The sequence below is a fragment of the Nelusetta ayraudi genome, unplaced genomic scaffold (assembly GCF_046127955.1).
Source record: "Nelusetta ayraudi isolate G7.1 ecotype Tasmania unplaced genomic scaffold, CSIRO-AGI_Nayr_v1 ptg000007l, whole genome shotgun sequence".
Classification (NCBI taxonomy): domain Eukaryota; kingdom Metazoa; phylum Chordata; class Actinopteri; order Tetraodontiformes; family Monacanthidae; genus Nelusetta; species Nelusetta ayraudi.
This window is the reverse complement of record NW_027466057.1, coordinates 6,429,433-6,457,243: the sequence shown is the minus strand read 5'-3', so window position 1 is coordinate 6,457,243 and position 27,811 is coordinate 6,429,433. Positions and strand designations below refer to the sequence as shown.

At 48.7% G+C, this 27,811-nt stretch overlaps 1 protein-coding gene across 6 annotated transcripts; it reads right to left on the bottom strand.

The window, feature by feature from the left end:
• Nucleotides 1–1,076: 1,076 nt before the first annotated feature.
• Nucleotides 1,077–27,455, bottom strand: LOC142883394 (G patch domain-containing protein 2-like). Of its 6 annotated transcripts, XM_076018234.1 has the most exons (11): nucleotides 27,313–27,454; nucleotides 25,328–25,984; nucleotides 19,200–19,261; nucleotides 18,115–18,273; nucleotides 17,878–17,963; nucleotides 17,696–17,760; nucleotides 17,573–17,612; nucleotides 17,383–17,474; nucleotides 12,223–12,308; nucleotides 5,361–5,505; nucleotides 1,077–2,360 (listed from the first exon to the last, which is right to left on the bottom strand). In XM_076018234.1, exons 2-11 carry the CDS (start codon nucleotides 25,978–25,980, stop codon nucleotides 2,321–2,323), a joined length of 1,428 nt encoding a protein of 475 aa, XP_075874349.1. In that variant the 5' UTR covers nucleotides 25,981–25,984; nucleotides 27,313–27,454; the 3' UTR covers nucleotides 1,077–2,320. The 6 variants fall into 6 exon arrangements, with proteins under 6 accessions (XP_075874349.1, XP_075874350.1, XP_075874353.1 ...); XM_076018235.1 differs by lacking the exon at nucleotides 12,223–12,308 and having other exon boundaries at nucleotides 27,313–27,455; XM_076018238.1 differs by lacking the exon at nucleotides 5,361–5,505 and having other exon boundaries at nucleotides 2,242–2,360.
• Between the last annotated feature and the right edge of the window lie 356 nt (nucleotides 27,456–27,811).

Sequence of the window (27,811 nt, the reverse complement as noted above, 5' to 3'; positions counted from 1 at the left end):
CGGCCGCCTATAATCTCCGTCGGCCCTCGGAGGAACTTCATCCCCTCGCTGCACAGCCACACTGACGTCTTACTGTCGGCGGCGGGACCCCTGGTGGCCACGTGGGGGGGGGGGGGGGGGGGTCTGTGGCCCCTGAGATTTTGTCATCTCGACGTGACGTCCACGACTCGGTTGGAAGGCTTTGGGCCATTTCAATGGAGCTGCTCATCGAAAGGTTTTGGCTCCCAGGTTGCTTCCGCATTATGCAGCCGCATAGTGCGAGCGCGGGGGTGTCATTTCCCATCATGCCTCTGTAACTGACATGACACACCATCAAGGCGAGCAGTTAAATGGCCCACTGAGGTCTCAGTCGTGGTTTGGAAATAGCGAAAGGCGCACTGTGGTTTGGTTTAGCAGCACCCAATGGTCAAAAAGAGTATTGCAAACACAATTAATATTAGTCTCTCACATCTTTTGAATCCCAGCTGTAATGCCAGAATAGACGGCACAAATTCATTATGTGGGTGCCTGATACATGATGGTGCAATTCACTACTGGTGGATCTTCTCTCTATTTAAATAAAAATGCTTATTATTCGTGAATAAACAGACTAGATATTTCTTACCAAAATCATTATTTCCTTCAGCATTTCATGCCAACAGATCTCTAAAGTTGTAAATGTTCTTCTTTTTTTTCTCGGGGGGGGGGGGGGGGGGGGGTTCTGTGCTATTCAACATTTCAGAATTGTACAAATTGTAAAAATGGTAATCAGTGTAGGTTCGTGTTTGCCTCTCTGAGCCGGCTGGCTGGCTGGCAAATGACATTTGGTTAAAAGCATCAACAAGCAAACAGGATTATTAAAATTGCATTGTCGCTCATTGAGGACGCACTTGTTGATCAAGTAAGTGGTTTCTAACACAATTCTTTTTTCTCGGTGAATGAAACAATATGCAAGGGCTTCAGCTGAAGATTCAATTTAACTTTCAAAACAACAAACAAACAACAGATTCTTGCCACGACATTTGATTTGATCTTTCTCTCCAACAGTCAGCTCATATTAATAAGAAACAAACAAATATGCACATACAAGTCCATAGTTAAGTAACAAGTGCTCATTTATTACAGGCAAATTCAGGACGGAAACATTTTTTTTGACATATGCCCATGTTACGCAGGAATCATTCGATGATCAGTGACATGAGGGCGAGACAATAACACCGTCTTTGAGACACAAAAAGAACATCATCATTTCATTACGAGTACACAATTATGTTTGCACGCCACGATGTTTGACTGAAGAGCCGAGTTGAGGGCAGGCGGAGGCTGTGGGAAAACAGAGATGCTGCATCAACGCTGCCCGGCAGGTTTGGCTTAATGTACCATTGTAACGTCTCTCTTAACATTAAGTGACACAGCCTGCTTTTCTCTGGGAGGAATAAGCCTCTTTAGATCATATGCAAAGCAATTAGGCATGCTTCCGCCGCCATTAAATATATGAAGATAACAGCCACGGAGATAAGATGCAATTTGTAGTACGTATCAAATGCGGCTAGCTGCCTAAGAGCCCTGATAACAGGGAGATAGATTTAAATCCTTGTAAATGAAATTGAAAAAAATTATATATATATATATATATCACATAAAGAGCGTGAGAGAGAGAGAGAGAGTGAGCGAGAAAAAAAAAGTTGCGACACTATCTACATCTATCATTTATTTAACGTCCCCATTCCCAAATCCTCAATTAAAAGGCTAATGTAATTAAGCGTCACATCATAAATACTGTACATCTTATATAGTGCATTATCACCTTAAAATGTATTAAATGCATTGCTTGATAACGACGTAATGGATAAGATCAAGTCTGACATTCCGTTAAAAGGCAAAATACATCAAAATAGCTGCCACACAAATAGGAGATGACCAGATAACGCGCGAGTCAGGTGGCCGGATCAAAGCAGATCCGTTTTATTTTTTTTCCTTTTCGGGACCCAAAGCGAGTTGAACCGCGTTGACTCGCAACACGCACTTGTCAGCAGGAACCACGGAGCCTCCTTTTGCATGCGCTGCCACCGCCGCGGCACCCGACACGGCGCGAAACAAACGCGGCCGACAAGAAAGGCCGGAAAATGCTAATTCCCGGCTGACCTGTGACCCCCCCGGGGGCGACCGAGGGGCGCATGCAGACGAGGTTCAAACGGAGTTTATGACTGCATTATCTCCTCCCCTCCTCTCCCCTCGCCTCACCCCCCCCACCCCCGTCATCGCCTCCCACCGGCCACCAGCCAGCGGACGAGCAGACTGGGAGCCGCTGCGCCGAGAGGGCCGACGCACCAGACATCACTCACTCGGCCGCCTCCCGAGGTGCCTTTGTCAGGTGATTGCTGGCGGAAAAAGGAAAACAGATCAATACATCTCCCATGGGCCTGACAGGTAATCTTTACCTGGGGATGAAATATGAGCGGCAACCGGCCTCGTCGGATTCCTTCACTGTAACGGGGCAATTGACTGGTTTTTGCGCGGGGAGGCATCACTTCCTCCACTTCCTGGCCATCGGAAAATCATTTTACGGGGGAGGCGGTGGGCGGCGGGGTCGGAGGGAGGGGGAGGGGTCATTACGGCGGGGCAGCTAATTACCAGAAAAGTCAAGTCAGGTCTCAACCTCCTGCTAACCGATGGACGGGTGAATGCGACTCCCCACTGAGCCGAGAGGACGTCCCACTCGTAACAATCGGGGCTTTTAGAAATTGGAGGAGCCGTCGATCATAAGAGGCCTTGTTATTATGATTCTGGGGTTTCTTCTAATTGCTCCTTATCAGAGCAGGTGGGACGGTGCTGTTTCTGGACAGGCTGGCCCCATTCAGGTGGGGGAGGTAGGGCCACCACCACCGCGACCACCACCACCGCCTCAACACTTTGACTGATTTCCGTGGCAGGACGTCTGGGCCGAGGCATCCATTTTGGACGGGTGTGCACACACAGCATTTATAAATGTCATGTCCGGCCAACACGACGGCATAAAAAAGCCTCCCAGCGCGGATTACGGCAGACCGTACATAACTCACGTTAATTGGCGGACCTCATCCGGGCGAACGCGAGTCGTCTCTTAAATAAGGCTTTTAGTGCGGCTGATGATAATCGCTCCGTTCCCGCAGGAAAAAGAAGGAAAAAAAAAGGCATCTCGTAATCATTACGGCGAGCGGCGGCCCCCGCGTGAGCCTTCGGGGGGGCGATTCAAGATGACTTCACTCCGCTTGTTCCTCATTATCGACTCAATTAAGGGTGCGGAGCAGGAGTGGGCAAACTTTTTTGACTGGGGGGGCCCACGATGGGTTCAAAAACTTGACAGAGGGGGCCGGAGCAGGAGCAGATGGCTGGAGTGTTTTGGTGACCCACCTCATAGGAGGGGGAAAAAACAGGATGTGTAGAAAATATGTGGTTTAATGTCCATTGAAAATGAACATCAAAATCTGTGTCTGTGAAGCTCCACGGTATTTAGCTCTTTATTGAAATGACTCTTACAACACTGAAAGAAATAACGAAATACAGCTATTTCATTACTTACTTACTATTAATGTAATTTCTTCAAGTCTGGCGGGCCGGATTAAAAAGCTTAACGGGCCGCGTATGGCCCCCGGGCCGTAGTTTGCCCATGCCCGGTATAGAGGAGTGTGTTTTTCTCTGAAAAACAAACGCTTGTTTGGAGGCGTGGCCACAACAGTTGCATTTTTGATCCGACCGCACCGCCGCAGCTCACCCTCCAGCGCCTGAGGAGGAGTGCGCGTCCCCGGTGGCCGGGTGAAAGAGACTCTCCGCCACTCTCCCGTCCACCGGCGCACACTAATCCACCGCTGCTTGCGGGTGGTGGGGGGGCGGGGGGGAGAAAAAATACCAGCCGGTTCAAACGCACCGGCGGCCGCCACTGAACTCTAATACGTTTTAGGGACGTTTGAACGCAGGAGGTGAGCGGAGGAGAAGAGAGGCGGCCCTCGGAGGACCGCCGCACCGCCCCTGTGTTGTGCTAATGAGGACCTTTGTGCGAAGCGCCGCCGTTTCAAATCCATGCTAATCGGAGGCCTGTACTCGGCGCGTCTCTCCACCGGCGGCGGCGGCCCCTCTGAACCCCGGAGCGGAGCCCCAACATTCTGACGCTCGGCTCCGTCTCGCAGCCCCCCCCCCCCCCCCTCCCCCCCGAATCACCTGACCGCCCCCCCTCCATCCCCTCCCCTCTCCTCTCCTATTCCTACCCCACCCCCTCCCTCTTCCTGTTCCCGTTGACAAACGCCGCGCTACTTGACTGGACATAATTGCTGCATTGTGCCCTAGCAGGTGGCCCCGCAGTCTGTGTGTGTGTGTGTGTATGTGTGTGTGTGTGTGTGTGTGTGTGTGTGGAAACAGGAGGAGCTGTCAAGTCCCCGAGTCAAAGCGAGGAGCCTCTCGAAGCCGCTTCTCCTCCTGGAGGAGACGGCGGAGGGCTTAACAAGGCTTGATTGCATTAACATTTGTCACGCTTAATATACTACCTCCAAAGACCGGATCTCATTTAAAGAAAAGAAGAAGGAGAACGTGCTGATTTGAGGAGATTTGATGATGGGCTTTGCAGGCTCTCTCTCTCTTTTTTTTTTTTAAATCCTTTGTCTGAAAGGAGTTATGATGCGGTCATTTCATGTCTTTTGTGGACTTTCATTAGTCCAACACTGATCACATCCGGCATCATTTTGATGAACAAACAGCATTACGTCAATCACTTTGGAGTCGTCTCCTTGGCGTACATTTGCGTCATTTTTGGTGGCAACATTAAAACGATGAGTGCAGGTTCAATCAGAGGTCTTTTTTTGGGGGGGCAAGTCAGCTTGTTTTAGAAACTAAGAAAAAAAAAACACGATGCCATATGATTGAGTTGAGAAACACAAACAGCTAAACTACGAAAGCCGTGTTGTTGTTGTTGTTGTTGCTGCTCGTGGGAGGTGGAGGAGCTTCTCTCTGCTGTGACATCTTCAATCTAATTCAGGTGCACATAAAAATCCATCTGCTACACTACACACCCTGCCTTGCACTGTCATCGACAATATACTGTGCATATATGCACAACCCGAAAATATTCAGCTCTCGATGTCTTTTAATCTCTCCCAGCATGCGTTTTTATTCTGCAGCCTCCCTCCCTACGATGTTCACTGATTGGCTGATTGAAGTCCCTCTTCCCAGTGTCGCCGGGGGTTAAAGTGACTAAAATCAGGACTAATGTCTGTCATTTACTTGAATTTATTGTTCTTCTGTTTCGCGTTTCTTTTAAAACAGAGACACAAGCGTCGGTAAAATGGAACAAAACACATTGAGATGCATTTTTTTTTGTTGATTTTTTTTAGATTTTTGCCCTCGCTCACAGTTCCTCCTGGTGAAAAGAGCAGCTTCCAGCGCGAGCGGGCGGAGAGGAACCTGAGGCCGACGGTCCCACGGCGTCGAGGGTCGCGGTGCGTGCGGCCCCCTGCGACTTCTCCCCCTGGGGGTCCTTGTGGAAGGGGAGGCCGGCTGCGGAGAGCAGAGGAGAGAACAATATCACGTTCCCTTAACGTGGCTCACGAGCAGCAGAGAGCAAACGGGGAAAAGATTCTCAGTGAAGTCACATCTGCCCTGGCCGCTCCCGTGGACGGACACCCGGATGAAAAGGAAAAAAAATGAGACGGCGGCTCCTGGATGGTTTGGCTCTTTTAGGTACATTAAAATAAAAAACTTTGAAGCGATCCTCCTCTAATGGTTTAAATATTAATGAGGTTTTGGTCAAGTGAGCCAAATCCAATTTGGCCCCATATGACTTGTGGACATGGTTATTAAAAAGGCCAATCTGTGCTGCTCCTATGGCTTAACTTCCCTCCCGCCCTCCAGTTATGCTGCGTAAGAAGCTGTATGTTTTCAGCTCCATCCATAGCTGCGTTTCCATTACCCCTAGTGTTGCGCAAAACCTAAATATGGCAATAAAAATGGTCATGGAAACACCTCAACTAAATATGGCTAAAAGGTTTTCACGCTCTCGTGAGGTGGTTTTCCAGACGTATCGATGCAGAGGTATCTCGCAGAAGTCTCATCAAGTGTCAGCGGACGTGACGTAAGGGGTCACGTGACCAGTTCACTTCATGCGAAAATGGCGCGTTATGTTTGGACGGAGGAGGAGACGGAATACTTTTTACTTCTTTTTTTTTACAAGTAATCAATTAGAAAAATATGTCAACCATTCTTGACAGCAAACAAATGCAAACAAACAAAAGCAAAGGTAATTCTCATAAGGGATTTTACGAGCACGACGGCTTCTTCGCTTCACACCATTCAATGCAAACACTTGCGAATCGCAATTGTGCTTTGTCGAAATTTTAGAAATATGGCTTTTATTTTGTGAAAAAACTGTCATGGAAACGCAGCTCCTGATGCCTTTTTAAGACGTTCACTTCCTCAGAGCGGCTCCCCTTTAAAGATTTTTCTCTCAGGGAGCGAAGGGACGTATTTGAAAGAGAACCGGGGCCAATTTTTGCAGGGGAGGTAGACGGACTTTAAAACAACAACAACAACAACAACAACAACAACACGGAGGATAAATAAATCTTTCCTGATCTCCACGAGAAGAAAAAAAAAACAGGGGAGTGAAATAAAAAAAAAGGAAAGAAAGTTTGCGGCGGTCACACAAGACATTTGCGAGGCGGTCCCAGAGCAGAGGACAAGGCAACTAGAAGTGACATTGTGGCTCTGGGCTGTCTCAAAGGATTAGGCATTACAGCATTCACTGGCATGTGCTTTTGCTCCTTCCCATTATATCTGCTTGTGCCTCTTTCCAGATGACTTCTTCCCCAAACTGATCCGCCGGGCAAGATAATTGATTAATATTTCTTGAGGGGACGATGACTAACCGATGCTGAGGTTCAAGCCCAAACACTCAGGTTGAACACCAGGGCCAAGAACACCAGACTGGGGGGAAAGGGTTCGAGTCTTTGACAGACACCCTGAAAATAATGCCGGGCAGGTGTAAACGCGAACAAAAAATCATGAATATATAATAATCATTCAAACTGATTTGAAAAATCAAATCCGACAAATTACTTACTTACTTACTAAGGTTTTAGGAGTTATTAATTTTAATATTATAAAAGAGATCCTTGCATTCAAAAATGAGAGAGCAGCAGTGCTATGAAAACTGAAAGTCTGTTAATATTAAAGGGGAAATACACAAAATCCTGTCACTGGAAGGTGGACCGTCATTTTAAGTGAGAACTTAAATGGATGCATTTTTTGGATGCAAAAACTGCTTTTAAGATGTTGCATTAATGATTCTTCCCAATATCTGCAGTGCAAAATGTGGAGAAAGACGCGTTTTCAATCAACAATCTGAGTCACTGCAGTCTGTCAGTAAAACTGCAGGGAATTTAACAACAAAGAAAGCAAACCATCATTTATTTCTTTTTTGCAGCGGGTTGTAAACAAAGGGCTAAGACAATTACACCGTCAGTTTGAACCTTAAATTTCGAGTCGTTGCTCCGTTTATCTTCTGTAAGAACTAGCGACCCGTTACATTCCCTCGCAGGCCGGACGGCCTCCTGACGTCCTCAAAGAGTCGGGAGCGTCCGCACGCACGGCCGTTGGGTGTGTAAATAAACCGCGGCGTCGCCGCACAAAAGACTCACCATGGCCTATTAATGGTGGAAGGTGGGGGGAGGAGTGGACGATAAAAGGCCGTTTTAAACATTACGAGCTGCTTTCGATTCGAGCGCCGCACGTCACTTGTCCGGAACACCTAACAGTCACCCGGCTTTACATCAAGGTCGATAAAGGGCATTAACGGCGCGGAGAAACTCCCGCCGACGGGAGGAGAACACGCAGTTATTGTGGGCCGATAATGGGGAGCTTGAATGGAAGCGTCTTAATAAGCCCTCACGCGATGCTCTCTGAAAACAATCATTACAGGTCTTCCTGGCGAACCTCCCCTCCCCCTCCCCCAGCCCCTCCCCCACCCCCTCCCCTGTTTATTAATCAGCTAATTACACATTGACAGTAATGGGCCTGCTGATTCCCACACTTAAATGAACAGGGCTGAATAGCTCTTTAATGATTAGCCTTTGTGTTTCCCTCTCCTGCTCGCTCCCTCTCCCTCCGATGCACACACACACACACACGCACGCACACACACACACACACACACACACACACACACGCACACACACGCACACACACGCACACACACGATTCAAGACACAAACCAAGTGGCCGAACAGCTTCAAAACAACTCTTACAAAGAACAATCAGACTCGCAGCTCCGCCGGTGGTCGGAGCTCTTTGAGCGTTCAAGTCCGGCCTCCAGCAGACCGCCGCCAAAAAGTTTGGGTGGATCAGCGAGAAGAAGAAAAAAAAAAAACTCAGAACCCAACAAGCGGTGGGTTTGAAGGGGGGTTTGAAGGACGCGTGCGCGCGCTGCGGACGGACAGAGTGGTGCCGGAGAGGGCGAAATAGTGCGGTGGGCTGCATTTCTGTCAGCAGAAGTGATGGCTGAGTGGTGGCGTTATTTGTCTTGTGCTGCCACACGGCCCCTCGCACCAGCCTGGGCATTAATGAGAGGGGGGGCCGGACCGCCGGGCAGGAACACGGAGGGCCGTCGGCGCCGGGTGATCTGTCACGCAGCCGTCCTGCTAAGGCGAAGGGGACGCAGGGAGTGGGGTGGGGGGTGGGGGTGGAAGGAGGAAGGGACCACCAGAGAGGCCCACGCTGGCACCCACGTGTGGCGCTTCCTGCCGTGCACGGACGCCACCGCCGACAGTCTGACTTCAGACTTCAGACTCTTCCAAGCAAAGTGTTGCACGTTGCTTTCTTCGTAACAATAAAGGTGATTTTGTATTGTTTTGTATTTGTATTGGGCGACACGGTGGCGCAGGTCAGCGCTGCCGCCTCGCAGCAAGAAGGTCGTGGGTTCGATTCCCAGCCTGGGACCTTTCTGTGTGGAGTTTGCATGTTCTCAGAAAAATCAGCCAAAGGGAAGCAGCTTGCAAAAATCAAGCGGCAAAGCTGGCGACCCTGCGAGCGCTCCTGGGAATTGAAAGCATTTTGGGTTTTCCTTGTCAAGAGATATATATAAAAAAAAAGAGAAAAGTGACACTTTTTTTTACATCCCTGCTATTTAGAGAGATGTGGAAAACACAGATGAAAATAGATATTTGTTATTTGCTACCTTGTAACACACAAGAGTGGAACTGGTTGGACTGAGCTCATTGTTGGTCAATTGAAGGCTGGGAAATGAAGCGGCCGTCTAATCCAAACAGATACCTGACTTGACTTGAAGTAGCTGTGGGCTTTTTTTTTTTTCCTGTTGTTGTTGTTTTTTTGGGAGGGAGGGGGCTTTTTTTTGTTCAGGACCACCTTTGCCGCTGCTGTGGAAGTGTTAAGAGGGTAAAGGAAGGAGACAAAGCAACAGCTGGGTACCGCCTGAGTAATTCCCACCAGAGCCCGGGGAGACACCTCCAGTCACAGACCATTTTCACTCCTGATTACAGAGTTTCAAATGCGGCAATAGCACGCGGGACGAGCCACTTCCTCCGGCCGAGTCAAGCAAACGGCCAGCTGTCGCGTTCACTGAGTTCACAGCCAAATCCGGCAAACAATCTCACCATGCAAACAAGACATTTACCAGGGAGCGTCGGCAGCCGACAAACAACACAATCTGACTTTTTATTTATTTATTTATTTTTTTTAGGGGGGCTCGGGACGCTTTTGTAGCGGAGAGGCTGCGAAGCGAGATTTGTACACGGCGAGCGCGAGAGCTTGTCAGAGCGAGTGTGCATCTCCTGGCGGCGGCCAGATTACCGAGGAGCGACGCGGCGCAGCGGGCTGCCAGAGTAAAGATTTATAAAGAGCAGTTGCTGCAGCCGAAACTGACATTGGGCGGCGTGAGATGCATGATAAATCACGGTGGACAGGGGGCAGCAGACTCTTCAGGCAGGAGGGGAACGCTGAGAGCAGAGCTGAGGCGCCAATCAGAGGTTCTGGTTTTTAGCAAATAAAATAGGATGGACTTTTTTTTTTTTTTAACAAAAAGAAAACACAAGCAGGTTCACGACCAGTCATATAATTTTTTTTTTTTTTTTTTTTTAAATCTGTACAACTTTCCACACTGCAGATAGACACTGAAGACATCAGATATATGAAAAAGATGTATGTCGCTATTCAGCAAAAAAAAACATGTTAAATAAGTCTAAATAATTTATAATATTTTACACTTTTATAGTTTCCTCCATAATTCTGTATGTTCATAAGTAGCTTTGATGCCCTCAGTGAGAAACTGCAGTGTCAATAGTCATGAGGATGAAAGAAAAGACATTAAATTCATAGGGTGGGTCTAAACTTTTGACTGCTAGTGTCAAATCAAACAGGCGAAGAAGCATTTTCGATTTTAAAATCAAATGAAATGAAAATGATTCAATGCCTTAAATAATGTATTGAGTAAACGAAGAAGTAATCAACTGGTCTCTATTTTAAAGACGAAAAAAAAAGCCTTGAGTCCCATCGCTGTCAGGAAAGTGAGGGAAGCCGCCCCCCACAACCCCTCCTCCGGTTCTGCATGCTGAATATGAGGGCTCCTCCAGGGCCAGGGGTGAATCCTTCTTTACTTTTATGGGAAGTGGTTGAGCGGCGGCGAGGTGAAGGACAGAGTTACCGGCCGTTCCATAACTCAGCGCGACCAATGGATGCAATCTGTATCCAAGCAAAGCATCGGCTGTTTTGGAATTCCACCTCTTTTATCCAAATGAATGATGGACCCCGGAACAGTGCGCCGCGCCGCCATATTAATATACATCAGAGGCCCGCGCCCCTCACTAAATCAGGGGACCGCCGGCATTTGTTATTTAAATGACAAACAGCTGCCGCAAGGAGCCCGAGCGCCGAGAGGCGACGCGGAGCGAAGAGGTGGACAAACCAATTCAGATTTCAATCGGGCAAAGACACAAGGCCCCCGAGCCATGAGTCTAATGAGGTGAGGCAGCCCTGCACCGGCCAGTCGCTCGCTCGCTCGCTCACTCACTCACTCACTCACTCACTCACTCACTCACTCACTCACTCACTCACTACCAACTGCACATCAGCGCTTCTTCTTCTTCTCACCGTAACGGCCGATAGTCCACAATGCGTTCCAATTACATTTCAAAATAGTTTTGGTGGAATAAATAAAACGCATCGCTGTGTTTTTTTTTTTTTTTAATCAATACCCTCAATTTTTATCTTATTCTATTTTTCGAGCCACATCCAAGCGAGAAGGCTTTCGCTGCTCCTTTACTCTACTCTCTCTTTTGTTTTTGGACTCTTTGGGGTCAAGTGTGCGCTCATCCACTGGCTCCACACACAGGCTGCAAATGTGAAAACATGCTAAAAGTCTTCAGCAGCACTGAAAATTCACAAAATGTAATAGTCTGAACTATGGTTAATAGACTTTTACGCCTAATAATGAATCTCGTTGACACAGCAGTTTCTGTACCGCGAGTCCGCTGACGACTGGGAAAACTAATCTAATTGAAAATAAATACCTTTTGGAAGAGGAAGATGGCCCGTTATTACAACCCTGATATTATTTGCTGGTTAGGGTTAGACTTGGCTGAGTAGTCTGCAAACATTTTCCAGTTTATCATAAGGGAATACACAATATAGTTAATTGGCATTGCAATTATTCTGACTCCTACCAAGGCAGGATATATAAATCCAGCAGGATTGAGTGCAAAGGCATTAATAATACTCCAAGCAGTGCACGGTTTTAGAGGGTGAGTATCAGGACCTCCCACTGTGAGCAGAATTACCCATAACGAGTTCCAACGCTCTCCCTCTGCCAGAGGTTTATAATAGGAGCTGTCTTGACCACATCCACACACAAATGTGGATGAGAGAAAAAGCACACAGTGCTGCTTTAACGGCCAGAACAGGAACAAACCTTCATCATTTTGGTGACACTGTTCTAAATTAGTACGTCGTAGCTGAATATCGCCACCATTAAATTAGCCACTAAACGACAAGTCAAGCATTATGGCAGTCTGGATATTTACTTTGGTGGACGTTCAGTCAGTTTTCATATTGACTTTCTTTGCAAAATAATCGAACAAAATCATTAATCATCAATTAATGCAAGTGAAAATATGACATTTTTTGTGTTGGTCTGACATGGTAGAGTCTGACTATGTAACCATCCAGTAACAGTAAACACAGATCTGCTGACTGATTGGCGATCGGTACCTGGAGCTGTGATGGCAGCGCCCTCTGCTTCTCTCTTCCTGCTCGGGTCCCCTGAGCAGAACAGTCCTGGGGTGACGTCAGTGCTCCTAGTGGGAGGGGAGGGGGTCGAAATGCTTAATTACAATATTTTAATGCAAATCCCGCACATATTTCATAAACGTCAACAACGTAATAGTAAAAGAAAAAAAAAAGGTCGATAAACGCAAGCCTTGCTTTTTTCCCCCGCTCCCTTCCGAGCGCTGCAGCTTGTTCGCTGCCTATGTGGAGGGTGGCAGTGTATTTCACCACCTCTTAATTTTTCTTCATTAATACACATTTTCTCAGCTGAGAGTGTCGGACGGGGCTCCGCGGCGGCTGAGTCATTGCGGTTCACGTAAACAAATTACACCTGCTTGCTGCCTCCTGCGTTATATGTCAGGAGCCCTGAAATAAGAAGCCCTGGCCCCTCCCCCCTGCCCGCAGCTTAATGGCCCCGACTTCAGAGATGTAAAGTTAAGGTCAAGGTCCATTCCATCAATGGGGGTGGGGTGAGGTGGGGTGTAGAGGAGGGAATGCGGTCAGTGCAGGGTGGTGTTTCAGTGCAGGGGGGTGGGGGGGCTCGTAAGAAATCAGATGATCAGGAGATTTTAGTTAAAATCCTCCACAAACTGCTTGTCGTTACGTATCCTCCTGCCTGCCGCGATGCGTCTGCAGGATTTAAGAGACAGTAGCTGCGTTTCCATGACCCCTAAAATTGCGCAAAACCTAAATATCGCGATAAAAAACTGGTCATGGAAACACCTAAACCTCTCAAATATCACTAAAAGGTTTTCACGCTCTCATGAGGTGGTGGTTTTCCAGACGTGTCGATATAGAGGTATATCGCAAAAGTGTCACAGAAACACTTTTTCGCATTTACTCGTCAGCGGATGTGATGTACGGGGTCACGTGACCAGTTCACTTCAAGTGAATGGGGGTTCCTTATGTTTGGACGGAGAAGGAGAGAGATTTTTTTTTTTTTTACAGGTAATCAAAGAGAAAAATATAACAACCTTTCTTGGCAGCAAACAAACGTAAACAAACAAAAGCGAAAGTAATTATTGTAAAATTGTCCGGCGAACAAGAGAGTTTGGCATTCTTGACAGCAAACAGTATTGAAATGCTGATTTAGCACAAATTGTTTTGCACCTCCATCCTCCTCAACGTGGGGACTGGCGGGACGAGATTTTACAGGAATTACAGCTTATGCGCTTCACACCATTCAATGGAAACACCTGCAAATCGCAATTGTCGAAATTTTAGAAATATCGCTTTAATTAGCGGAAAACTCTGATGGACACGCAGCTAGTGTTGGCGCTGCACGGTGTGACGGTGTGAGTCGAGGAAGCCTGGAAAAGAAGGCGTCGGCAGCTCCTCGTCAAAGCGCCGCTCGGCTTTGTCATCCCGGTGCTGCGGCCGACGCCGAGCCCTGAGCCCCCCGGTAACGGCCGCACGCTACAAGGAGGGCGGCCCGTCGGGGCAGCCTTTTAACAGGCGGCGTGTTCCGCGACCTCGACACCCATAAATCACCGGACGGCGGCGCAGACGCCGGGTGTCGGGGAGCGGCGGCGCAGGGCCCCGGCTTTGAGCGAAGTCTCTATGTTGTATAATCAATAGATATAAAAATAAATGGCCTGACCGTTATTCTCTCCCCGCTACCCCTCGCTAATAAAATCCCAGTAATGCATATTTCATTTACTTTTATACTTATTGATTACCTGTACTCCAGTTAGTAAATCACGCGCCTATCGATCCCTCAATCGCGCCTCTGTCGGACAGCACATAACCAGCCATTTGCGCCCCTGATAAAGAGCTCAGGCACTGAACTCCCCACAGTAAATCTTTGCAAACTAACTTTTTAATTCCAAAATCGATCCCCCGCTTAAACGTCACATTATTTCACGGGGCACGTCCGCGGCATTAAAAGCAATACCCTGATGCATTTGGCCTTAATGTGTTGAGGTCCATCCCTCCATCTCTTCCCTCATCAACCGCGGGCCCCACTCCGGGGGCCCCCTGCAGGCGGGAGCGAGCGGAGGGGGCCCTGCCCTGTCGTCCAGAGCCGGGGAGACGGAGGAGACGGGAGACAATCGGCACGGCGCCAATGGAAAAGTGAGAGCGACGTCGGCTGGCTGGCTCATTAAGCAAAGCAAAACAGCAGCGTTCATCTCGGCGCACAACCCCAAGGCTTTTTTTTTGGTTTGTTTTTTTTTTTTTTGCTTTTATGAGCGCGTCACAGTGCTCCGTGTAAAACCGGGAGAAAGTTGTAAAAACGCGCAAATGCTGCTTTTTATTATTTGACATCTGTTCCTTCATCAGTTTTGGCGGCGAGGCAGCTGTCCGCCAGTTGTTTTTGTCCCTAAATCTAGCGGAACTGTAATGAGAAAACAAGAAGTGACTCACTGGCAAAAAAAAACAAAACAAAACAAAAAAACAAACAACACACAAATGGTATTAATAAAGACGGGGAAAACAACAAAACTCAATACTGTCAAAGGCACAAGGACGCTGAGGGGAGATTGAAACAAAAAAAAGAAAAGTCTCCAGGATGGATTTTTCAGGTCATACGAGACACTTTTAAATGCGGCGCGGCCCCGGCGGGTGAAAGCGAGCGCGGCACTGACGCGGCGGGGTCAATTGTAATTTCGGCCGCCACATCCAAAAAGCAAATATATCAATTAAAAAATAATAAATCAAAGCAGGGGCGAAGGGCCGCGCTTACAAAATGGCCATCTATTTTCATTAGCGCGGCCGGCGCTTCAGGTGTGAGCAGGATCTCAAGATAAATAGAGGCATTCAAATGAATCAGAAAGGATTAGGCTCCCCGGGGACGGGAGGCTGGATGGGGGGGGCCTTAATCGATGGCTCCAAATCAATAATCAATAGGCCACTCACACCAATATACTAACTGCTGACACCGAGATCTCACAATTAAAATGAAAAAAAGCAGGCGGCGAGCGGCGTAAGACTATGATTTATCTCGCGGCGCGGGTGTCATTTAGGAATAAATAAGTCAATAGATAAAAAAAAAGAGCTGCAGCTGCCTCGGCTCAGGTGGGGGAGGGAGGGGGGGGGGGGGGGGGGGTGTTGCGGCGTGCATTTGAAGGCGGGCCGGCGGCTCGCCGAGCATTACGGCCAAATCCCACAAAGCAGCGGCGGCGCCGGCGCTCGTCCCGCCGCCTTTATCGCCCGGCATCAAATCTCTGATTGTCGCCGTCAAGCGGCGGCAAACGGGAGATGACAGCTTTTATTAATACAGTATCATTTCAACCTGGCCGCCGCGCAAGATTAATGCTCGCGAGGGGGCGAGGGAGAGAGAGAGAGAGAGAGAGTGAGAGGGAGAGAGAGAGAGAGAGAGAGAGGGGGAGAGAGAGAGAGAGAGAGAGAGAGAGAGAGAGAGGGAGAGGGAGAGAGGGAGAGTGGGAGAGTGGGACCGCTTCTCTCTCAAGGGTGTTTGGAAACAAAAGAAAAGTCAGATGTACTTGGAGGTGGGGGGTGTTGGGGGCATGGGGGGGGGGGGGCGAGATCGATCACGGCCAGGACCGGCCGGACGCCGGGGGAGAAATGAAAATGTAGTGGCGAGGAATCCGTGAGGCTAAGAGCAGGCGTGAGGAATTACGGCATCCCTCACTGTCGCCGCCCGAGTGGACGCTTTTAATTGCGCTGCCCCCTTTTTTTTTTCTTCTTCTTCATCTTCTGCTTCTTCCTGCGCGGATGCAGGGCGAGCGCAGTCGCGAGAGCGACCCAGAGTGGATTTGTGCAGCTCGGGGGTTGGGGGGGGATTCAGCCGGGACACATCAGAAGCACCCCCCCCCTCCACCTCCTCCATTCCCCCCCCCACCCCTCATTCATTTGGGAGTATGATTTATACTTTTTGAAGTGAAGGGTCTCGAATCCAGCCGCTATAAAGGAATTAAGAGGTCTCCCCTGAGTGCGCCATTCAAATGAGAGCATGGCGGGGATATGAGGGCTTTTTAATAGAGAGAAATTAGTATTCACAATGCCTCAAAACTGGAATCTGAAGGAACCTTTCAGGTGGGAGAAGAAAGGGGCCCGGCTGAGGAGGAGGGGGGGAGAAAAGTCCTAAGAAGTCAGGGGGTAGGGGCGGGCGGGGGGCTTTTTTTTTCTTTTTTTTTTTATCGCGGCCATGTTTTTTTTTTTTTTTTGCCCCCCCCCCCTCATCAAGGAGCGGCGGAGCGCTCTGTGAAACGGAGGCCACGAGAGAGAAGGAGCAGCGTGTGAAGAGAAATTAAGAATGCGGCATAAATAGGCAGAGTGGAAACAATACAATGAGGGGGTCCCACAGTCTCCAGGCCAGGGGGGCAGGAGGGGTGGATGCAAGGGGGGGCCAAGCGACGTCTCAACACCCCCACCCTCCCCCCCATGCAGATCCAACAGTTCCAGGGATGGCTGGGAGCCACTGATGCTTTGACAAACATCTCTTGGATGAGGCGCTTTTTCTTTCTTTTTTTTTTGGTTTCTTTCTCTTTTTTTTTTTTTTTACCCTGCAGTCACAGAAATGCAGAGATTTGAATGGCAACTTTAGTAACGCATAGTTTTTTTTCTTTGCTTTTACTTTTTCAGCGAAACGCTGACCTTGAAAACTACTGACGCGTTGCCGCATGGACTTGCAGATGTGTCATCAGAGTTTGGTGCAGAGTTCAGGCCAGGACTGCCACTATTTCCAACCATACTACTGACACGTTGTTGCCGCACCTTTCTGCACGGCACTAGAGGCTGACAGATGACGGGGTGGAACGCTCAAGCTGTATTTTTCTTTCCATCCACATGTGAGAGTGACTTGGAAAAAACGTAAAAGCATTTTCTACCGACGCTGGCTGCCTGATGCCTTCGTTCACTTGTTTTGGGGGAAAAACAACCTCAATACGAAATGATAAAAACAGGTGGTCACTTGTTTTCTTCAGCAAAATCACTGTACGTGACAGTACAGGGTCACATGACCAGTTAACCTCAAGTGAAAATGTTGCGTTGGAGAATTACAGCTCATGCGCTTCACAACATTTAATGGAAATGACTGCAAATTGCGATTGTACTCTGTCGAAATTTTAGAAATATCGCTTTTATTTTGTGAAAAAAAACTCGAATGGAAACTCAGCTACGAACATGTGACCTCGTGCGTACCTGTTTTTGCACCCAGAGGAGCAACATCTGAGATGAGAGCTGTCCGACACCACGCCGACTGGACACATTGGTAGTCGGCACAGAGGGTTCAACTGGAAATGAGACGCAGCATCGTTAACATTTCGATTTTTGTGATTTTTCAGCTAAAGCCTGAGAAACTTTGAGGTGGAGAGATTTCAACCGGACAAACCTGGCTTAGGTCTCGTTTGGCGACAGAGGGCAACCAAATGCTGAAAGCAGAGAATGTGGTGTCACTCATAGAAAGAGGTGGGGTGAATGTGTGCAGTGGTCGAGGTGTTGCAGTGCAGCTTACTCTCTCTGGTAGGGATCTTGAGAAAAGTGTCTCAGTCTCTCGACAAACACCGGCACACTGCTGCCCTGTAACACACACAAAAAAAAAAAGACGGCGCTCAGTGAGAAAGAAACCGTAAAATCTCTTTTTTATTTCTTTTTTTTTTCTTTTTTTTACTGAGGACGACGTCCGTCCGCTGTAACCTTTCTGCGAAGGTGCCTCCTGTCCTTCCTGACGCAGCAGGCGGCGGAGCAGGCTGCTTGTTTCAGACGTGAGTGATGCCTGTAACCTGCGAGAGAGAGAGAGAGAGAGAGAGAGAGAGAGAGAGAGAGAGAGAGAGAGAGAGAAAGGCGGGCCAATATCTTTATTATGTGTGGCGAAATGATCAGAGAAGGTCATGTTTTACAGAGAGGAGGGGAGTGTGGTCGGCGTGGCCGTACCTCTGCGAGGCGGCCGGGCGGGGTGCAGGAAGGTGGGCGGGCCGCGGCTCCCGTCGAGGGAGAGCTGGCGCTCCGAGTCCCAGCCGGGCAGCAGGCCAGCCATGCCCGTGGCGACGCCGCAGTCCCCCTCCACGAACCAGTCGCTCTGCTCGTCGTCGCCTTGAAAAGAGGAACAGCGGGTGAGGTCCGACGGGACGGCGCCGGGTTGTTGTTTTTTTTGCAGAATGTTGAGCTTTAAAATTCCTCAACGATGAAGGATTTCCTTGTTAAAACGCAACTACACCAGGAAAACCTTTGACAGCAAGACAAACACACATAAAAACTCTCCCAGTGTCTTCATTTATTGCGGTTCATTTTTCTTTTCAAGATTCAAACCAAAGAATTGAGGCCGCGCAAAAAAAGGAAGCCAGTGACTGGTAAGTTGCCCGGTAGTGTTTGGAGCAAAACAATCTGCCAACCTTATTTTATGATGGTGTTTTATTGGCATTCTTTTACAGACATTGCTCAGGTCAAACTATGAGTGGACCTGTCACCCTTCAAAAGCCCATCGCCTCAACTTTTGGGAGAAACTTCTGAGCATCTCGAGCTCAAAAGGCCTCAGTAAGGGCGGCCGCCTCCTCGTGCTGCTGCGAGACAGACGGACGGACGGACAGACAGACAGCCGGACGACGCTCGTACCCGACGCCGCGGTCCCCAGACAGCAGGCCTCTCCTCCAGGCCTGTCACTCAGCAGAGAGACACGCAGGAAGCGTGGCTCTCACAGTCAAGGTGTAGTGACAACTGTTAAATCAGAGGCGGCCCGGCCCCTCCACAGCTAATGAGATTAGCAAAGGCTTCAGCGCTCATTAACACGACATGACAACGTCTTATTAGAGTCGCCTGGGTGCCCAGCAACCAGCCCATTGTGTCCAAACCTCCCAGCATCCCCCTCGCACTCGAGCGAGGAATCAGCCGGAGCCGTCGGCTCATCAGAGCCGATCGAGAGCAAGGAACTGCGTGAGGTCTAAATAGGTGAAAAAAAAACTGCCGCTCCAGCAATTGGGTTTTTGTTCTGTTTTTTTTTTTTTTGACAGACTCTTTCGTACCTTGTCTCCCCTCGTCATTGGTAAAGAGGCCGGGGTCGCTGCTGCACGTGCTGCTGGTTTCCCTGGAAAGAAAAAGAAAAAACACATGTACTGGTGTGTTTACTCACTTCACTTGTTTTTCTTGCTCCTCTTTACAGAAACTGTGAGCTGCAACAGTTGTAGTGGTGGAAACCATGATGTCACAAAGGGCTGAGTCAGTCCAACAACCTCCAGCCGGTAAGTTTGTTTGAGAACATCTGACACACGGCTTGTTTCTGTCCCCTCCCAGACCCGTGGAAGATCGAACGACAGGTAAAATTAAGCATTGTTGCAGGTTGCAAACAGAGGGCTAAACGTGCCGCCTTCTGGAGCTCTGTGGTTTATTCTCAGATAATAAGTCGCTCCAAAGTGGAGCCCTGGATGTAATATAACGACCTGACAATAGGATGTGGTATCGGACCTTTAATCCCAATGACATTCAAGTTGAAATTCGTCTTTCTGTCATTTTCCTATGGGTTCGTTTGGGTCAGGCCATCTGACAAAGCCAACAATGCGCGCGTCAGAAGATTTCCACGGCCACGTGACGCCGGTGTTCAACATGTAGGGCGGCGCCGGTGGCCGCAAACAGGGAGAGAGAGAGAGAGAGAGAGAGAGAGAGAGAGAGAAGTCCGGAGCTGGAGGTCGACGTAAATGGAAATGACACAAAAAGACGCGGGGCTCGGTTCCCCGGCCCTGCGCTGCACGGCGAACACAAAGGCACGAGGCGAGGCTCTGATCGAAGCCACTGAGTGACATGCACAGTCTAATTGAATATCCTCCGCTGTCAGCTCCAATCTAATCCCTGCCCGCCGCTGTGGAGGATGACAGCGGAGCGAAACACTTCCTCCTCCTCCTGCCGCCCCCTCCCCCCCACCTGGGTGTGGCCCCCCCGCACGCCGGGCCGCTTTGCCGCACGACAACTGGACAACATCTGCCGCCGTCCGCCAGGCCCCCGGGCCGCCCCCCTCCCCCCATGTCCCCTGGGACCGCTGCAGCTTCCTCTGCCTTTTCTCACACCTCGGCCACCTCGCACCGGGACCCCCTGATGCTCCAGGCTGGAGGGGACGGCTGAGGAGGCTTCAGCAACAACAGAGGACAAATGTCATTTATGATTTTCCTACAGAAGTCTCGTAAACTGCCACACTTTTATGTTTTAGCCACAAGAAATGCAAGAGGTACTTTGACACTTTATCATCAAAAAATACACTAGCAGTCAAAAGTTTGGACCCGCCGGTTTCTTCTTTACCTTTGCTACTGTCTACACTGTCGATACACACTGAAGACATCAAACATATGACCAAGATTTGTGGATTAATGTGGCAAAAGTAAAAAAAAATGTTCAATACCCAAATATGTCATGTAGGGTGGCTTTTCTAAATCATCTAAAATATAAAACTTGAATTTTCAAATTCTGGACTCTGCTGCATTGTTTGTTGACTTTCAAGTCATTGTGTATGTTTCCCAATGCTTTTCCCAATTGTGATAATTGTGGTCCTTGTTAACCAGCTTAGAACACAATTATAACGTTACAACCAGTCATATCTGGAGGAGGAGGAGGAAGATATTTTAGCATTCTGTTGTTGCTTTATGCTGTTTTTTAAGTTAGCGAAAAAAGTTAAAAATCTTAAGCCTGGTGAAACAAAGCGTGTCAAAATTGCATAATTTTTTTGTATTTTCTTATATTTATAATGTGAGGATCTAAGCTGAGGTTCCACATGTTTTTACGCAAATAAAAAATAAACCTGGCCTTTCATTTGAGGATGGTTGATTTCCACTTGAAGCGGGAAAGGGGAGCCGAACGGTCCTTCCTGATTGCCTTGCAGTTTTCCTCCGTGTTCACCGTGACTGACCTTGCTCATAGGAGAGAGCTGGAGGGTCAGATATGTGCTGATGTGCTGCGTCGCCATATTGCCAGTGACGCCCGGATCAGAGAAACGTCCGAGCAGCCTGCGCGTCTCTCTGGCCAGATGGCCTCGCATCATCTCCCCTCACATTCGGAGGAGGCAGATGTGAAAGGAAAGCGGGCGTCTCGGGGGTGGAGGTGGGGGTGCTGAGACGTCTGGCCTCACCACACAGCCCAGGACGGTCCCTCCACCTCCGCTGTCTCCGGGGCCTGCAGCATCTCACTCATCAAAATGCCTTTACATGTCTCACGCTGTGCAAAGTCTCTTTTTTTAATTTATTTATTTATTTATTTTTACTGCTGAGAGATAACAAGAGTCCTTCATTGTATTATGTTTGGCGAATAAGCCTTCTGTGATGTCACAAAGGGAATCAAAACCACTCCTGGATCAGCCAGATGCAGGAAGCTAATACTATTTGGCTTGAAGGGCTAAAATGTTGTTTTCTGGAGCTCTCTTAAGGTTCAGTGGAAAACTAACCAGATGAAAATTCAAGAACGTCCAACGCCTTCCTGAGTTTTCCGTACCGGAGCAGAACTTCTCGTCGGCTGGGTTTTTTTGCGCAAACTCGAAAAAAAACAAAAAAAACACGGCTATAAACAATTAATAAGCGACGGTCATTAAGTATTTATCCGCATTTAAGGTGTAATGCGGTGTCGCTTGAAGCAACACGAGGCCGAGGTGAGACCGTTTCCATTAAGTGCCGCCTAATTAATGGCATGAATAATTGAGGCTCCTATTTTTCTTGGGACAAAAAAGTAACACCGCCCTCTCGCTTCGAGCGGTGACCTCTGCCTGGAAGAGTTGACAAACACCGTGGGAGAACTCGGCTCTTTGACTCACAAACCCCGCCATCCCATAATACCTCCCCACTGTCAAAAAATGAGATATTCTATTGTGGATTAGGTGCCTTAAAACTGTCTTAATTAGATAAGATGTCCATGGCGGAACAAAGGCAAGGGCAAAAACCGCATTCCAGGCATTTTAGAGCCGAACTTCCCACATGGCCTCATTGTCTCCGCACACAAGCCGAGGACGTGAAGCAAAAAAAAAAAAAAAAAAGGCCCACAGTATCCAGATGAGCACTAATCATTAGGATATAATCCTCGGCTCCTGGGAGAGGCAGAGCAGTTTGCAGCCAGATTACAGGCTCGCCGCCATTTATTGAGCCCGGGCTCATTCTGCAGAGGAATAAAGAGAAGAGGCAACAGACAGAGAGGGAGGGGGGCGTTGGGTTGGGGATGGGGTTGGGGATGAGGGGGGTGGGGGGGGCAGTGCGTTGATAACAATGGATCTGCGGGCTCTTCAAACAACCGCCTCAACCCAAATCCATGCCCTCTTCCATGGCTGTCTGATTATAAGGTTATCCCAGCATCCCTGAGCTGCGCTAATTGGATTAGTCTCAGAGATTTATGAAAATTAACTTCGGCGAATGCCGCGTCGCTTCCGAAAAAAAAAAAAAAGACGGTGGGGTGGGATGGGGTTGGGGGAGGCGACTCGGCGCAGAGTTTTTCAAAACAGAAATGAGTGAGACTCGAGAGCGAGCGAACGAGCGAACGAGCGAACGAGCGAACGAGCGAGCAAACGGGCTCAAGTCAACAACATCGCCAAGTGGAAGCTAGCACAGCTGGAGACGGAGAGCCGAGGCCGAGGCCGGAGCCGGGCGCCGCGTCCACCCCACAGGTGAGGGCGGCTTGCCGGGGCCAGCCTGGGCGCCAGGTGGCCCTCGCTGCCAGCAGGCCGGGGCCAGGCCTAATCAAGGATGTGGAGCCCAACTGGAGCTGCCAACATCTGCTCCGCCTGCGCGCCGGTGGGTGGGTGGGTGGCCGACGGCGATGCTGCTCAGCTCAGCGTCACTCCAGAGTGACCTTGAGGAGAGGCGGGGGGGGGTGGGGGTAGTAGAGCGGGGGGGCACGTGCCAAAAAAAAATAGAAAATCAGAAAAGAATGAGACCAATGGAGACAAAAGAAAGACTTTTCAAGCGCGGGCATGTTGTTGAGCGACGTCCAATGGAGCGAACGCACCCAAGCCCCGGTATAAATGTCGCTGCAGGTCCGCCGTCGAGCCCCCCCGATCACCGCTGCCATTTGTCCTGAGCCGCAGCCTCCGCGGCGGCTCAGCCGTTAAGATTGCTCAGCCCGCCGGTGCGGCGTGGCAGTCCACTGAGCAGCAATCAAGAGCGTCGCCGCGGCGTAAGTGAGAAATGATTGACAGCGCGCCGCGCAGCCGACCCATTTATTTCTTCTCCGGAGCTGTTTTCTGTCACGGCGGCTATTGATTTTTCCATAAAGTAAGAAAACAAGTACCGTTTAGGGGCTGGGGAGGTCAGCACAAATTAAAGCGGAGCGTGTAAAGCCTTCCGCCTGTCCCATAACTGTTACCTCAAACGTCTTGGCCCGACTCGAAGGAAGTACACGGGCCCGGACTTCCTGTTTTTTGAGAGGCTGTGACGGAACGTTTGGTGCCCGTAGTGCAGCTTTTGAACGACGAGTGGAAAACTGCCTCCCCATAAGGGTTCACTCGATATTGAAAGATGAAAGAAAAAAATCCAATGCAATTGTTTGGACTTCTGGGTTCACTCATGATATATACATATATATATACACACACACATATAGTGTCTAGTTTAGTTTTATGTCTCATCATTTTTTACTTACTTTTTTAGAAAAAAATATATATATCGGGAGAAAAATAGAAAGATTCGATATAAATTGCCCTTTTATCACTTCACCATTTCCCCACGAAACACTTTATTTTTTTCCCTTCCCGCTATGCTGCTGTTTTAGTTTTTGTTTAGTTTGATTTCTTTTACGTCTCTGAAAAGCAGTTATTATTGGTACGAAGCAAAAATTGCCTTTTAGCACTAAACCCCTTCACCACTCAGCCCTTCAGATGCAGTTAAATGTACTTTTTTTTTGCCTCCCTGCTCCCCATTTACTTCTGGTTCATGGCCAAATTTACTTTGACTGAATAAAATGCACACAGCGGGGAGCACCGTGGGACACTGCGACAGGCCCAGCTCTAATTACCTCTGCACAAGACAGGAATTCATTCCATCGCAAATCAATACCGCACCAAATCACTTATTTATTTGTGACAATATTTCTCGCAGAGGAATTAATGAGCTGGCAGATGCCCGCGGGCTTAACTATCAAAGATCTCTCCCTGGTGATCATTTCAGCTATAGGATATGAGGGTGAAGAGATTCTATCATTCATTTTTAATGACAACTCAATACTATAAAGAGAAGCGCCGTGATCGTGATACCTTTTTTTTTTTTTTTGGTTTAGTTGAGGACACGCTGAATATTGACAGGTGGCTCGATGAAGACGGGCAGCATAGATCATCCTAAATGTCGCCTTGTTTAATTGCTTCTGTCTCATAGTAGTAACGATCATGGCTTTTATGCTGCGAGCTGAACTAAATTAGTAAGTTAGCATTTCAAAGGTAAAAAGGGGCTTTGAGAGTTTGGGCTGCTTGTTAAGAGTTAACACTCTGTATGTTGCGGTGATTATGCATTAAAAAGAAAGATCATTTAGAGATGATCACCTACAAGCTTTGCACTGTAATCCTGGATGGATTTACCCCGCTGGTGCAGAGTAAAAACAAAGGCGTTTCCAAGTTCATCTGACAAAAACAGTCAAAGTGCTGCGAGTTGCTCTGATACACTAGAGTAGAATAAGTAAGAAGAAGCCACTGCAGAGGCTGCTGCTGCTAGAGTGGCAGGTTTATCTAAACCCGGGCAGGATTTTCACGTTAACAGAATACAGAAGTGGCACTGAGGGCTTTTCTCTGTCAACCAAATATGATCACTTTACATCCAAACCAATCTTGGCAAGAGACTGTTTGAACAACATGGTGCACAGCGGCCAGCCACAGGGCAGTGATGTTCCCCCTGGCACCAATAGGAAGCCTGGAGCCGGCGAAACTAGCAGTAACAGGTGATTAGTCTGCTTTAATGTGACAGAATGATGGTTCGCCCAATCAACTTCCAAGCTTTGCCCCCAAGCGTCCAAAAGGATTCTATTGACTCTTTACCAGATGGACACCTACAATAAAAGGAACGGACTTGATCCAAAGTTAAAACTGGCCCGCCCGGGTAGAATGGATAGGAAATGTGAAAAGCCTTTCATACTTGTGACAAATGAATAAATACAAAATTAAAAGTAAAAAAAAAACAGCCATTATTGAAGCAAGTAATTGAATTACCCTTCTGACATGTTCTCATCAGCACCGTCTCTGTGTTCTTTCCTCTTCCAGCGCTCCTTCCCCATCAGCCTCACACCTTCCGCCTGTGGGTCTGCTCCCATCCAGCCGCCAGGCCTCTTCTTCGATCCCGACAGCGGATGCATTCTGGACGGCCGATGTCTCCGCTTCCCGTCCGCGTTGGCAACCTTCAGCTTGGGCTGCAGCCTCACCGTGACATCGGCGATCACGCGCTTGACCTTCCTCCGCCTCCTCATCGGCCGTCCCGGGTTGTTGTCCGTGAAGGAGTCCGACTCCGGCCAGGACGGCTGCCTGGTCCTCACGGGGCCTCTCATCACCGAGCGCCATCGGCCGGCCGCCGCCGTGTCGTCAGAGTCGCTGCAGTTGGCCACGGGGGCGGCGATGGCGGCCGAGGAGTTGTGCCTGTACCCCTTCGTCTCGTCCAGGCTCGACTCGGAGGCCTCGATCCACCACCGCCTGTGCTCCAGCGGGAAGACGGAGGGGCCGCGGCAGCGTTTCCGGCCCCTGCGCCTACGGATCTGCCGGCGGTGCTGCAGTGGAGTCAGCACCATCTCTTCCCACAGCTCCCCGAGCTTACTCTGCTCAGAGGTCTGCTCCAGAGCAGACACCAGGTCTTGCACCAGCTCGTCCATCATGGTGCTGCAAACACGGGCGCATGATATATAATATGGGAAAAAAAAATTAATAAGCAGCTGCTGGTTTCAGATTTATTGAAACAATTTAACATTTCAACAGTATCTTAAAGCCTCTGGCACTGGTCCTAGTTGATGTTCTTATTCTTTGCAAGGCAAACTGAGCCACTTTGACCTTGTTCAGAGGTGTAGTTCGAGGGTTAGTATTCAGTGACTCCTTCCTTACGGGAGGAAGACCTGTACTGTTCACCCAATTTCTTTGCTGAGCAGTTCAGGTCTCAAAACAACACGCACTACGACAATTTAAGGGGACAAACCTTCTCATATGGCTTATATATATATAGTTATAATTGTATATATAATATTGTTCCGCCAGTTATAGTTATAACAATAGGCAAATGTGTCCCTTTAATAAAGTCAATGCTTGCAGGTGATTTATCGAAATGCAGAAGGCAGAGCAAGGTGAGGTAAAAGCAGCCAATTTCACAGAGAAGCATGTGGAATGTTTGGGGTTCTTCAGACGTAAACCTGCCAAGCTACTGCACTAATTCCCAGGACTGCTTTGCTCGCTACACTGTGATCTTAGCTTTGTTGGCTTGTTCCGTTTCATTAGCTGCCAACTTGTTTTGCCGGGTACAAATTCCAATGAACTGGCCACAAATACATTCTCTGGAACTGCCCTGGTGACCTACGCTGGCAGCAGGATGATATCTTCACACCTTCACACGAGTCAACTGTTGCAACACACACTAGTCTGCTGTTAGCATGCAAAGCGTTGCTATTCTCGCTTGATATGTGGAAGTGAACTCCTCCGCAGCACAACACGAGGCTTTATCTGATAATAAATAAATAAATAAATAAATAAATAATATCTAACTGCGGTCAGTGTGGGGGAATCCCCGCTGTGTTCTCGGCGTGTGGTTGCACTGTATGTGACCTGAACAGGCCAGAGGGACAGCTGACTGACACAATGCCGGTGGTGGTGTGTTGTTGTTGTTGTTTCCATTTCCTGGAGACCAACGAGCTTCTGGGTCACGTTTAACAGCCTGGTCAGTAGCTTCGACACTCGCAGCATCTCCATTATTAGCAGGAAGTAGCTCCGCCGCAGGTGAAGAACACAGAGGCAGGCTGAGCAGCAGTCCGCGCGGTCCGTGTTACGTAACAACACACATATACACACACGTGAGCTTCGTAAACGCGCGAGGACAGCGAGACAGGGGCTCGCGATACGAGGCGGGAGTTTCACGCGGGGGAAAGGGGTTTTCGAAAAGAGTCTCGCGCCGTCATTATTTCAAGGAAACCACTGACAGAGTCCGAAGTGTTTTGGACACTCACCAGTCGCAGCTCGCCTTGTTTTGTTTTGCAGCAGCAGCTGACGCGCTAGACGCACTTCCGCTCTGCGCGACCAGCCAATCGGGAGTCTCAGTGTCGCGGTGACGTCACGCAGCACGACTCAAAAGATAAAAACGTCAGCGTGCCGAGCTGAAGATAACCGGTCTCCTTATGACTGGAAAAAAATAAATAAATGAGCGTTATTATCATGTTCGTCGAGTGTTTGACTGTATTTTCGAAGTTTTTCGTGTCTGAAAAAGCATGTAGGCGTATAAAAGGTGTGTACAGTTTAGCAAGACAAAGGAAAAATATAACAAATGTATCACAAAAACAAAAAAAAATAAAATGCCAAAATGTTGCTTTCATTAATGTACATTAATTTAATGAATGTACAATGTCATTTCTCCTGGAGTGATGAAGTAAAATGTTTTGCTATTGGAGCCTCATCACAAGCAGCTGTACACATAGCAGTGGGAGCAAACAGTGGACTTTCCATTGAGCA